This window comes from Chrysochloris asiatica, unplaced genomic scaffold, assembly GCF_000296735.1.
Source record: "Chrysochloris asiatica unplaced genomic scaffold, ChrAsi1.0 scaffold00028, whole genome shotgun sequence".
Classification (NCBI taxonomy): Eukaryota; Metazoa; Chordata; class Mammalia; order Afrosoricida; family Chrysochloridae; genus Chrysochloris; species Chrysochloris asiatica.
This window is the reverse complement of record NW_006408546.1, coordinates 4,214,690-4,229,027: the sequence shown is the minus strand read 5'-3', so window position 1 is coordinate 4,229,027 and position 14,338 is coordinate 4,214,690. Positions and strand designations below refer to the sequence as shown.

The 14,338-nt window shown below is 37.8% G+C and overlaps 1 protein-coding gene across 2 annotated transcripts in view; it reads right to left on the bottom strand.

Moving 5' to 3' along the window:
• Positions 1 to 14,338, bottom strand: part of ATP2C1 (ATPase, Ca++ transporting, type 2C, member 1) — a 192,324-nt gene that overhangs the window by 19,296 nt on the left and 158,690 nt on the right. For both annotated transcript variants that reach the window (XM_006840020.1, XM_006840021.1), the window contains exons 17-19: positions 8,228 to 8,384; positions 4,970 to 5,140; positions 3,448 to 3,545 (exon numbers count right to left, since the gene is read on the bottom strand). In XM_006840020.1, coding sequence (XP_006840083.1) covers positions 3,448 to 3,545; positions 4,970 to 5,140; positions 8,228 to 8,384 — 426 coding nt within the window. The remainder of the gene's footprint in view (positions 1 to 3,447; positions 3,546 to 4,969; positions 5,141 to 8,227; positions 8,385 to 14,338) is intronic.

Sequence of the window (14,338 nt, the reverse complement as noted above, 5' to 3'; positions counted from 1 at the left end):
GACTAGAAAGCAATAGATTTCTTGCTTCTGCCACAAATTCCCCCAGCTGTGAGCCTTCCAACCTTCTAAGTATTCCTTTATATGTGGTTTAGAGTTCTGGGACCATTCCCTGAGCCTGCTCGGTCGGGTATTCTGTGTTGTTGTTGGCAGAGCTCTTTGCTACACGTCCACCAGATCCGCCATCTTGTTTGTTCTCCACTCCATGGTACTTTTAATATTCATCTCTTAACACAATAACTCAAATGTATCAATTGTTCTATGGTCATCCTTATTCACTGTACCACTTTCACATGCATATGAGGCTACCGAAAAACCATGGCTTAGGTCAGGGACTCCTAGTCCTCAAAGTGACATCTTTGCTTGTCAACACTTTAAAGTCTTGTGTAACAGATTTGCTCAATAAAATTATGTCATTTGATCTCTTGACTGCTCCTTCCATGAGAGTCAAAAACTCCAACAATTACTCTTTCGTAATTTTCAGTACTCAAAAGAAACAAAAACTTAAGTTCACACAAAAACCTATACACAAATGTTTTCAGTGGTTTTATTTATAATTGCCAAAATATGAAAATAATCCAAATGCCCTTTAATTGGTAAACAGGTAGGGTGCAGTCACTCAGTAATTAAAAGAATGAACTACTAATACACCAATATGGATAAATTTCAAATAAATTACGCTAAATGAAAGAAGCAGATTCAAAGATCTCACACTGTATCATTCTATTTCTACTAGAGCATTCTGGAAAACGCAAAACTATATGGACAGAAAACAGATTAGTGGTTCCCAACAGCTGAAAGTTAAGAGTTGACTACAAAAGGGAAAAAACTCTGGTCTATGATATTCTTCTATATCTTAATTGTGATGGTGGTTACAAGACTGCATGCATTTGTCAAAACTCAGTATCGCACACTAAAAAAGGGACTATTTTACTGTATATAAATGAATACTTCAACTGAAAGTAGAATAAAAAGCATTATATATTAATGGTAACCCTAAAACAGAACAAAAGATTAAGAATTATAAAATAATGGTTTCTCTATACACTCTACTTGGTAAATAAAACCACTTCTAAACCTTGTGTGGGAGGTATTCAAGGTCATATTTTGGCTCCCGTGAACTTGTTTTAGTTTTCTTCAGCTTCAGCCTGAATTTGCATATGACCAGTTGATGGTCTGTTCCACAGTCTACCCTTGGCCTTGTTTGGGCTGATAATATGGAGCTTTTCCACTATCTCTTTCCAAACGTGTAGTCTATTTCTGAGAATTCCATGTGGTGAGGTTTGTGTTTAATCATCTTTTATGTTTACAAAGGTATTCGCAATGAAGAAGTCATTAGTCTTGCAAAATTCTATCATGCAATCCCCTGCATAGTTTCTATCACCAAGGTCATATTTCTCAACTAATCTTTCTTCGTCTCCAACCTTTGCATTCCAATCACCAGTAACGATCAACACATCTTGATTGCATGTTTGGTCAATTTCAGCCTGAAGTTAATAACAGTAGTAGTAACTGGTCTTCCTTGTAGGAGTATGGGTATTATCCTATCATAGACAGTGTTGTACTTCAAGACTGACCTTGATATATGTTTTTCTGATGATGAATGTGACACCATAGTAAACTATGGGATTGTCAGGTTCAGACTGGCCAATACCAATCCATTTCAACTCACTAATTCCTGGGATATCGATATTTATGTGTTACATTTCATTTTTTACAATTTCCAATTTTCCTAGATTCATACTTTGTACATTCCATATTCTAATTATTAATGGATGTTTACAGCTGTTTCTCTTCATTCTGAGATGTGCCCCATCCACAAATGAAGGTCCCGAGGACTTTACTTCATTTGCGTCTTCATAGTCAACTCTACTTTGCGAAGGCAACTCTTCCCCATTCGCATTTTGAGTATCTTCCAACCTGAGGGACTCATCTTCCGGCACTGTATCTGACAATATTCTGGAACTCCTCCTCATTTTTCAGCATTCAATAATCTGGTGCTGACAGTGCACCAGAGTTGTATGTCTTTCACCATACTAACTTAATCTGTATGCTGAGAAAATAAATCTGAGAAGCTGGGTTATATGAAGAAAAACATGGCATCAGGATTGGAGGAAGACTCATTAACAATCTGCAATATGCAAATGATACAACCTTGCTTACTGACAGTGAAGAGGATTTAAAATAACTTGCTGATGAAGATCAAAGATCACTTCTTCGGTTTGGGTTGCATTTCAATGTAAAGAAAACAAAAATCCTCACAACTGGACCAATAACAATATTCATATCAATGGCGAAAAGATTGAAGTTGTTTAAGACTTATTTGCTCAGATCCACCATCAACACTCATGGAAGCAGCAGTCAAGAAATTACACAACGTATTGCATTAGGCGGAGTCCTGGTATGGCACTGTGGGCTAATGCGTCAGACTGCAAAGTTGTCTGAATTGCAAGGTTGGTGGTTCAAGCTCACCAGCTGCTCCTTGGAAACCCTATACAGGGTCGCTATGGGTTGGAATCGATTCGACGGCACTTAACAACAATTGCATTAGGCAAATGTGTTACACAAGACCTCTCTGAAGTGTTGAAGAGCAAAGATGTCAGTTTGAGGACTAAGGTGCGCCTGACCCAAACCACGTATTTTCAATAACCTCACATGCATGTGAAAATTGGAGAGTGAATAAGGAAGATCGCAGAAGAATTGATGAATTTAAGTCATGGTGTTAGAGGAGAATACTGAAAATATCGTGGACTGCCAAAGAACACACAGATTTGTGTTGGAAGAAGTACAGCCTGAGTGCTACTTTAAAGTCAGGATTGCCAAACTTCGTCTCTCAAATTTTGGACATATTTTCAGGAGGAACCAGGCACTGGAGAAGGTGAACTGGAGAACTAGAGAGAAAGAGGGAGATCCCCCAACAAGATGGACTGGCAAAATGGCAGAAGCGATGGGTTCAGGCTTAGCAAGCAAAGGACCAGGCAATGTTTTGTTCTGTTGTGCACAGGGTCGCTATGAGTCAAAACCGATTCGACGGCACCTAACAACAACAACTTTGTGTGGCACTGCAGATTAATATACTGGACTGCAAAGTTGGCAATTCAAATTCACCAGGTGCTCCTATTGGAAACCCTATACAGGGTTGCTATGCATCAGAACTGATTTGACAACACTTAACAATGACAATAATTTCCATAGTACATTCCTCAGAAGAAAGTTGGCTGGTGCTACAGTAAAGGACTTTGTGCTGGCATTCATGATGATCACTTCATATTATAAACACTGTCAGTGATAAGACTTATCTCCATAGGATTTCACTTTACGATGTGCATCAACAGACTTGGTGGTCATTTCTAAGTCATTCACAAATAAAGTCTCCCATTAGGCTATTAGTAGAAATAATGACACTTTGAATAAGGTTATTCCGTCTAAAGTGCTTTTGTGTAGGCATACCTTTGGTACGATTTGTGAAAGCTGCTGGACATCCATTGTATCAATTTCTTCTCCTGAGACTGACTGGGAAGTTTTGGAATAAAATCCCAGACGACTAGCTAAGGTTGAAAGCAAGAGAAAAAGTAATTAACCAAAATTTTTGCTTGATACCTAGTCAACGCACTTTATATTTAATATTCTTCAAGTTACCCACTCTTTTTAAGTATAAAATGCTTTTATATCAAAGGATAAGAAGACAAACTATTAGCAAGAAAAATTGATCTGAATGTATAAAATCACTGAGGGGCTTTTTATTTGCTTATTTTCTTTTTTTGTGTGAACTTAAGGAATTTTTACTTTTTTAAAGCCAGGATACCTAAGAAACAGCTCAACAGCACAATTTTAATGAAGATCATATATTTTAAGAACAACTTTCAAAGCCAGACAAAACTGTGGTAGATCTGTGATAATCATATAGTTTTATGTAAATGAAAATTAATGTTGGTAAGTTTTTCTAGGTATAACCTTCCCACCATTATTCCATTTCTGGCAATCTATTCTTCTTAGAGAACATCATCTTTGAAATTCCTGCTCCAGTCCCTCATCATATTAATAAAATCAGAATAAATTATAAAATTAATTATTTAAAATCAGAAGCATAACACGCTCTTTCAATTTCTCAGAATGAATTATTTTTTACAGACTCTGGGAGACTAACTTTGAAACTCATTATTTTTCTTACATTTTAAAAGTAATGTTAAAATGACACTGAAATCTTGGCAGATATGATATGAAGGGGCTTCAAAAAGTTCATGGAAAACTTCTATCATCTTTAATAATACTTTTCCACGAACTTTTTGAAACTCCCTCATGTATGATAGGGTAATAGTATAGGGTATATGAAAGCACAGTATGTTGTTGTTGTTGTTGCTAAGTGCCGTTGAGTCAATTCCAACTCATTGTGACCCTGTATAGGGTTTCCAAGGAGTATCTAGTGAGCTTGAACCACTGACTTTGCAGTTGAAACGACTTTGCAATCTGACACATTAGCTCACAGCGCCACACCAGGACTCCTAAAAGCATAGTATTGTTGTTGTTGTTTGCCATCGAGTCGGTTCCGACCCATAGCGACCCTGTACAGGGTTTCCGAGGGTGTAAATCTTTACGGGAGTAGAAAGCCTCAGTATAGCAGAGGGTAATTTACAGGCTTGTTTTTCGCAAATTTGGTACAAATGTTTTCAAATTAGGTTTAAAGGAAAACTAAATAGTTTCCTTTCACATAATCAATGATCCTTCAGTGAATAAAACAGATATGTAATGTCATGATTCAATTATGTATTTCCAACAACTGTAATACTTTTTAAGTTAATATCAATTTTTGCACATAATTTTACATAGAGTATGAGTAAAATCATTGTTTTAATTGTGTAACCTTTATATTTTACAAGCACACTTACAAGTCAAAAAAAACTACCTATATGTTTGTGCACTGCAGTATCTTGAGAAAAGCTATCATAAACAAAAGGAAGCAACCTAGTCATACCGATCGCAACTGCAGTCTCCTGTGAATCTCCAGTAATCATTTTTATTGATACTCCTGAGGCAATGAGTGTTGTAACAGCTTCTTTCACGCCAGTTCTAGGAGGATCGATGATTCCCACCAGGCCAAGAAATGTCAGCTGTCCCAGTTCAGGACCAGAAGCTAAAGCAAGCACTTCAAAAAATAATAACAAAACCCAAAGAATAAAATGCTGTGTCTCAAAAACATAATTTAGTTGATAAAAAAAGAGTTAGAGATATAACACTTCTCAAACAAATCACTTAAACTTGCAATGGCATTTGCAGTCTTTAAAAATCAAAACATATGACCTTTAAAAATTACAATGATAACACGCTAAGACATATTTACATATTTACTGTTCTGCATATGGGTTACTTTAAGCTCTAAAATTTTAAAGGAATTATAACTCAATGAAAAAAAACTGTTCTGCAAAGAAGGCAAGTGAGCAGTGAATGATGAGTGTCTTTGCACTGCACTGCATCTGCATGAATCTACTTTTGAAAGAAATCAGTCTACATAGTAAATGCAATTCATTATTTGGAGAAACTATGGGTCTGTCAAGTTTTAAAGTCAATTCTAAACATCTTGGAGAATGGCATCTACTAACATATCTTCATCTTTCCAGTTTATAGATCTCCAGAAAAATCTAACAGCTTGATGAAAAAGCTGTATCAATTAATTATATACTACCAATAACAATTTTATACACAGCCAACTCTTCGGAGGGCAATTTAATTTGTAAAGTGATTGTAAAATCATTAATACCAACAACAGTTCAAATTTTTTAATCTTCCCTAACATTAACAGGCATTCCTTATGTGTAACTTTGGTTCTCTAACAATGTATCAAGAATATTACCATATAATTTATAGTTAGTTTCCTGTTGTCCTGTATTATTCATTTCTCAAATACCACGTAGATTATTCTAGAATTCTAGAACCTCCGATAATTACACTTATGGACCAAGGGGGATATGCCTCCTTCTGGGATATTAGTAAGATTAAACAACTTAACAAAGACAGCATGCAAAAGGCCACAAATTAAATATAAGTACCTCATAGGGACACTGAAAAATCCCAAAGAAACCAATAGAAGTATCTATAGTCACACAGAAAGTACGAAGGGTTAGAGTTATTTGGAAAACCGAGGTTATAGGCAAGTAACATATGTTTTTCCAATTTAAAAATCACATCTAGCATTTTATGTAGATGTGGGCTCCTAATGCTTTCTCCCTGGACAGAGGCGGAATGGTGCCAGAGGGACTGAGTATCAACCTGTGCGTCAGCAAGTCAAGAGAAAGGAAGATCAGGCACTGGCCACTCCCAACTGAGGGAGGGCGCTAATCTAGTGGCATACCTGCTCTGAGACCTCAGTTCTCTTTAAATGACCTGCATTTATTTGTTTGTTTCTCTACACAAATGAAGATCTTTTGCTACGCTCTGAGACTAAGATAGGTATGCTGTTTCACGTAGAGTGCCTCTGACTGAGATATAAAAACAAACCACATTCTAGTTTCAAAATTAAGAACTACAGGGTTGATTTTTTTTTAAATAAGTTAAATTTTATAGGATGCAAAATAAGTACCTATCTGTTCAAATTAAGATTAATGGAAATAAGAACCACAGGAAGAAAGTGGCAGGGCAGTTGCTGCATGGAGGGGATTTGCAATCATTGAGCTGAAAAGAATGGATGATTTGTTGAATGTAAAACCAATGATCTGCTCTATAAACCGTTACTCAATTCACAAGAAAAAGTTTCAAATAAAAAGAATATTTATTTTCCTCACTATGTTAATTACAGGGTATGAAGGGGAGACAAAAAGAAAATACATAAAAGTAAGAGAAACATGAACAGATGTCTCTTTAAACCCAGTGGGGCAAAGATTTCTCTCCTCTACCAACTCTAATCTCGATCACAATGTTAAACACCCATGCACACATACACAACTCTCTACAACCCTTAAGTTGAAAATAGTTAAAATAAAAATGTGAAAACCTTTGTTGTAAACTTCAAAGAAAACAGGGAGCACATGCAGAACCTTTATGATCTTTATAGGTGTTTACGGGAGTCCTGGTGTGGTGCTTCAGGATAAACACTGGACTCTTAAACCAAAAGGTTAGTGATTCAAATGCACCAGCTACGCCTCATAAACGGTCATTATGAGTTGGAACTGACTCAATGGCACTTAGCAACAACAGGTCTCTGTGGTGACACAACGGTTAACAGACTTGGACGCTACTCGAAGGTTGGTAGTTTGAACCCACCAGTGACTCTGAGGGAGGAAAAACCTAGCTTTCTGCTCCCATAAGACTGAAGCCTAGGTCTAGGGGGGAAACTCTACTCTGTCTGACAGGGTCACAATGCATCAATGGCACAAAATAAGGTCTTTTTATCTATGCTGTTTTTGAAGCTCTCATGCTACGGATTGAGAGAAACAAAACACTGTCCTGAAATAAAGTCACAAAAATACCTCTATACATCTTAATAGTTTTCCAAACCTAGCTTGTAATTTGGATAATCCTATAAAACTAACCAAATTAAACCCACAGAAAGTCCCTGCACTTAAAAGAACCATGAATAAAAAGAACATTTTTGACATAACTCATTTCCTTTATCCCAAACACTGTAGTGCTTAATTTTTATTTCATAAAAATAAGAAGAAGTCAACTCCTCCCCTTTCTTTGAGAGAGACTATGTAAGTACGTATGTTCTCCACAAGCCTGGTGGCTGCCCTAACCCTGCTCCTCCCATCTTTCATTTTACATGATCCTCCCCACCACCTTCACTGTTCAGTGAGCAGCACATAGTACACAAGCAATGGCAATGGAAGGACCCAACGGACAAGGATCAAGTTACCAATCATTTCCGTTTAAAAAACAAATTAGGGGCTTAAGACAAGAGAGATGAAATAAGGACTGAGTAGCCACAATTTACTTTTATCCATCTCCCTTATCACACAGGGTAAACCTGTTTAAAATAACATTTCCATTACCTACTTAGCCCATTGCAGGTCTTTACAAACCAAATTTCATATTTTTTTGGTATTTCATACATTCCTGACTTTCCATTTACTGGGGGCCAGTCAACCAACTAACACCTCAGGAAAAGCAAGAGTTCTACACAGCCTGGAATACAGCTCGGATAGCTCAGATGTGAAGCTTGCCATAGAAATCCACTTACAATGGAAAGAAGGCATGATCCGCCCCCACTCCCAAAGAGACTATGCTGAAATGGTATTACCTCTGAGTCCTGCTGAGCCCATCCGGGCCTTCTCTTGTTGATACAGATCTCTCTGCTGCTGGGAGAGGGTCAAGGTCTGACCTTTGCTGTGGTATGTAATGCAGTACTTTATCACCTGTTCATAAGCACCCTTCATAAAACAAATCTCTGGTCTATCCTAAGAAGAAAAAGATATGAAATAAATTCAAGTTTATTTAAATTTCAACTTGCACAACCCTATGGGAGCTTTTTACATCCTCAGTAGAAAATCACAGACTCCTAGCTAGGATCAGCGCTGGGCTGTGAATCACAAGGTCGGCAGTTCAAACCCAGCAGCTGCTAATCAGAAACCTTATACAGGGTGTTAGGAGTTGGAAGCCACTCAGTGGCATTTATCAACAACAGAAAATCACTTCTTTGCACTCCAACCTCCTTCACCCTCCCCGCCACACACTCTCTGAAGTTAATGCATTAAACAAAATAGGAAAAAAGAAAGATACCTAATATTAGTCCACAAACCGTGGTTCAGCTCTCTACTTGCTGCTATATTCATTTATGTTTATGTGAGCACATTTAATTCTCATAATCTTGAAATTATGGGTATGATCAGACTTTGAATTTTTTTTATCCTATAAACTAATAAAATTATAAGGAAAAAGCTCAGTCCTTTGCCCAACCCTTACTACTCAAGCCCAATGCGTTGATGCAAACCAGTTCTCTTTCTAATATGAGAGCTTCAAAAGGCCTGTGGAAAATATCCATTATTTTATAATTCCATTTTCCACATATGTTTTGAAGTAGTGGACTGCAAAGTCAGATTGAACTGCAAATTGGGAAGTTCAATCTCATAAGCTGCTCCTCAGATACCCTATACAGGGTCACTATGAGTCAGAACTGACTTGATGGCACTGAACAACAACAATACAGTTATTTCTCTTGGTATTTAACTCCGTATGTTTATACTGTCATTTCCTCATTAATCACTTTTGTTGTTAAGTGCCGTCAAGTTGATGCCGACCCATAGCGACCCTGTACAGGGTTTCTGAGGCTGTAAATCTTTAAGGGTACAGAAAGCCTCATCTTTCTCCTGCAGAACAGCTAGTAGTTTCGAACTGCTGACCTTAAGGTTCACAGCCTGATTCGTAACCACTATGCTACCAGAGCTCCTTAATCACTTTTAGTCATTGTCTATTATGGTCACATGAGAATCTGGCTACCCACTCCCATCCCCCACCATCTTCATAATACAGTTAAAGGAAAACTTATTCATCACTGCTCTTGTTTACATTATGCCTCCTCACACATTTTAGATAAATGTGGTAGGAACTATAGTGGGTCACAAGCACCTCTGTTCTCCTCACAACAGGCTAATTAATAAGCATGTCTTTCAGTGCCCCCTTCTGAAGTAAGATGTGATTTGCTATGACCAATAAAATATAATCAGAAGTACTTGTGTCACTTCCAAATAAAAATTTAAAGACCAGTGCAGGATTTGTTTGGCCATAACCCTGCTATGATATGTGTGCTAACACTGAAAAGAAGCTTCCATCTGCTGGGTGCCCAAGTAACTATGGTGAGCAGAGATTTGGAAAGGGGGCAACAGGAGGACAAGGTTGTTTTCTACTTTTGTAGCTGACAACATGAACAGCAGAACTTATAACAATCCAACAATTTCTGCATGCACAACTCGGTGACACTGATTACATCCTTCAAATTTGGCAATCATTCTCACCCTCCTTTTCTAACTAAGTCCTTTACATTAACATACACTCACTGCCCTCTAAGGTCCACAGTCAATATGTTCCATATTGTTGTTAAGTACCATATAGTGATCCTGTAGAGGGTTTCTGAAGAACAGCTGGTGAGCTTGAACCGCCAACCTTGTGGTTCAAACCAACTCTGGAGTTCAGCCCATTAACCCACAGCAGCACACGAGGACTCATGATCCCATATAGATCATACTTTAAAGAGTGTAATGATCAGGGCATACGTTCTTCACTGGTAAAGCAAAATTAGTCTTGGACTTAATGAATAATTCAGGGGATAATTTTTGGCTTAAGGTTTAAAGATTATCTCATTATAATATAATTTGGGAGGATTATCCAGCCTCCATGACTCCAAAATATATGGATCCCAAAAAGAATTTGAAATTGTATTCTGCAATTACTCTTTTATGATTATTCTACAGAATATTTGAGTAAAACATTCAGTTACGGTAACTGGGCACCATCTAGTTCTGAATTCATGGCTAAGTTGATCCATAGCCTACCTTGAGTAATGCATCAAATATATAACTTGTCTGTTCTATAAGGTAGTAACTGCTTTTATTTGTTTAGTTTTCTTAATACCCATGATTAACTCTTCAATGTAACTATAAAACCCTTCTCAGTATTTTTTACCTAATCACATGAGCATGCAAACTATTTTTTCCATATTTTACTGAAGACCTCCCTCCTTGAGTTTCATCCTCCTTTCTTTTTCCAATCTGGGATAGGCCTGCTGCACAACTGGAAATCTGGGAATATACCTGGTGGTACAGACATTAAAAAGCCCTTGACTGCAAACCAAATGTCACTAATTTGAAACCACCAGCCACAGCTTTGGAAACCCTATAAGGCACCCAGTCCTACTCTGCCCTATAGAGTTACTATGACACAGAATCAACTTGATGGCAATGGATTTGGTTTGGTTTTCCATCCTGTGCATTTCTTTTACCCCTTTCCAGGGTTGGGACTCATGAACTATTTGGAAAGAACATTATCTATCGGTATCTTTCTAAGAAAGAATGCATGGAATATACATTTTGAGACTCAGAATATCTGAAAAAGTCTTCATCCTCATATTTAGAAATTTAGTTGGGAATAAAATTCTGTATCAGAAGGTTTTGTGCTATCATTTTGCAGTGTTTCAACTGAATACACTAAAGGGGGTACTTTAATTTCTGGATCTTTCCCTCAGCCACTCCCTTAACCCCAGTCTCTGGAAGTTATTTATAATTCTCTTCCCCAAATGTTCTCCAAGTTCTAATGATGAGCCTTGGTATGTTTTTTCTCTATTTCCATTACTAACATACTCACTGTGCTGAGCAGTTGGTGGACCCTTTTATTCTAAGACATAAAAACCTTTAGTTCTGGAAATTCTTCTCATGTTATTTGATAATGTTTTTGTTGTTATTAAACGCCACCGAGCTGGTTCCAATTCATAGTGACCCCGTATAGAGATTCCAAGGAATGGCTGGTGGATTTGAAAGACTGACCTTGTAGTTTAAACCGACCTTGTATGTTGTTGTTGTTGTTGTTAAGTGCCATCGAGTTGGTTCTGAACCATAGCGACCCTGTACAGGGTTTCCGAGGCTGTAAATCTTTACGGGACTAGAAAGCCGTATCTTTCTCTCGCGGAGCGGCTGGTAGTTTCGAACCGCTGACCTTAAGGTTCGCAGCCCGATTCGTAACCACTACAACCTTATATAGTCCAGTGCTTATCCCACAGTGCCAATTTTGTTGTTGTTAAGTGCCACCAAATCAGCACTGACTCACTGTGACCCTATGCACAACAGAATGTGACAATCCATCTCGTTGTGGGGGTCTTCCTCTTTTTCTTTGACTCTCCACCTTACCAAACATGATATCCTTCTTCACGGACTGGTTCCTCCTGATGGTATGTCGGAAAAATGAGAGACGAGGTCTGGCCATCTTGGCTTTCAAGGAGCATTCCGGTTGTACTTCTTCCAACACAGATTGGTTTGTTCTTCTGGTACTTTTAATTTTATTAAAAGTTCATGGTACTTTTAATATTCTTCTCCAACACCATCACTGAAATGCATCAATGCTTCTACGGTCTTCTTTATTCACTGTCCAACTTTCACTTGTATATGAGGTTACTGAAAATACCATGGCTAGGGTCAGGCATACCTTAGTCCTCAAACGGACATTTTTACTCTTGAACACTGTAAAGAGGTCTTGTGCAGCAGATTTGCCTAATGCAAAATGTTAATTTCTTGACTGCTGCTTCCGTGAGTATTGATGGTTGATCTGAGCAAAATGAAGTCAACCTTTTCTCCCTTTATATGGATGTTGTTTACTGCTCCAGTGGTGAAGATTATTGTTTTCTTTACATTGAGGTACAACCCATATCAAAGGCTGTAGTCTTTCATCTTCACCAGTTTGTATTTTAAGTTCTCTTCACTTTCAGCAAGTAAGTTTGATCATATTGCAGGTTGTTAATGAGTCTTCCTCGAATCCTGATGCCACGTTCTTCTTCATATAATCCAAATTCTCTAATTATTTGCTCAGGATACAGACTGAATAAATATGGTAAAAGAATATAACCCTGGCACAAACCTTTCCAAACTTTAAACTACTCATTGTTCCCTTGTTCTGTTCGAACAACAGTCTCTTGGTCTATGGACAGGCTCTTCATGAGCACAATTAAGTATTCCGGAGTGCTCATTCTTTGCAGTGTTGTCCATAGCTTGTCACAATCCACACAATCAAAAGTCTCTGTTTAGTCAATAAAGCACAGATAAACATCTTTCTGGTATTCTCTGCTTTCAGCCAAGAACCATCTGACGTCAACAATGATTATCCCTCATTCCACATCCTCTTCTGAATATGGCTTTAACCTCTGGAAGTGCTCTGTCAATGTATGGTTGCAGCTATTTTTGTTTATCTTTAGCAAAAATTTGTTTGCATGCTATATTAATGATACTGTCCGATGATTTCCTCATTTCACTGGGTTACCTCTCTTTGGAATGGGCACAAATACGGATCTATTCCAGTCAGTTGGCCAGATAGCTGTTTTCCAAATCTCTTGGCATAGATGATTAAGAAACTTATCACACTTTGTTGAAAGATTTCAATTTGTATTCCATCAGTTCCTGGAGCCTTGTTCTTTACCAATGCCTTCAAATGCATCTTACATAGCGCCAGCAGCTTCCCATTTTGGGTTCTTTCTTACTGTGACTATTAGGAAGTAGTTTGATCTCCTGTATTTTTTTCTCATTTTTTATTATCTTATTACTTATACTTCCCACCTATGACTGTGGGGGTAGGTCTAATGGTTTCTTATTCAGAATGTCAACCTGCTATGTTCTTTTTAGCCTTATGCCTTTGATCATACCTTCAAAGGTACCTGGCTCCCTAAGCCTTTCCATACCATAAACCAATGTGTTTTTTATCTTTTATCCTTGGTTGTCATTTTGGTGGATTCCAGGAGAAAGCACAGAGATTTGCATACTATCCTGAAAGTTCTCTAAAGACAAACTATTTGAGACACTGGGGTTATTTTTAAAATGATAAGTTTGCCAAATCTGTGTCTCCACATTTGTATCATGGTGACCTCTTCAAGATTCTGAGACGGGTCAATGGGATTGAATTTTGCTTGTTTGGTTTGACTTCTAAGAGGGAGTCTTCAGGCTGGTAAATGGGAAGAAGAATCCTAAAACATTTCCAAAGTTATGTTCTACCACCTCTGTCACCTCACAACTGATAAACTTCAGTCTTCCAATTCCAATACGCATCTGTGGTAAGGTTACATTCAAAATTGCTGAAAAGTAGAATCATTAAACATCACAGGAGTCAAATTATTTTACATACTGTGTGACGGTCTACAAATCCTCAAAAAACACTCTCATACACATTCTCACTATATAATTACATGGCGAGAAACATCAGCTGAATTTCATTATCTAAGTCTAATGTGATTTTTATGGATTTCTGTTGTACGCTGTAGAATCGGGAATGAACTGCGAACCAAAAGGTCGGCAGTTGAAACACACCACTTGCTCCTAGGAAACCCTATACAGGGATGCTATTAGTCACAATCAACTTGATGGCATTTAACAACAACAACAAAGCAATTTTTGAAAGCAAGCTTTTACTAAGTTTAAAATAAGACATTCCATTTTTATAGTTTTGTTTCCAATTGTTTCCCTTACCAGGAGTTGATTGATGAAAGTTCCTTAAAACTGGGGAGAAAAACAAGATGGCGGATCGGGTGGACGTGTAGCAGACAGCTCCGCCAACAACAACACAGAATACCCGACCAAGCAGGCTCAGGGGATGGTCCCAGAACTCTGAACTACATATAAAGGAATACTTAGAAGGTTGGAAGGCTCACAGCTGGGGGAATTTG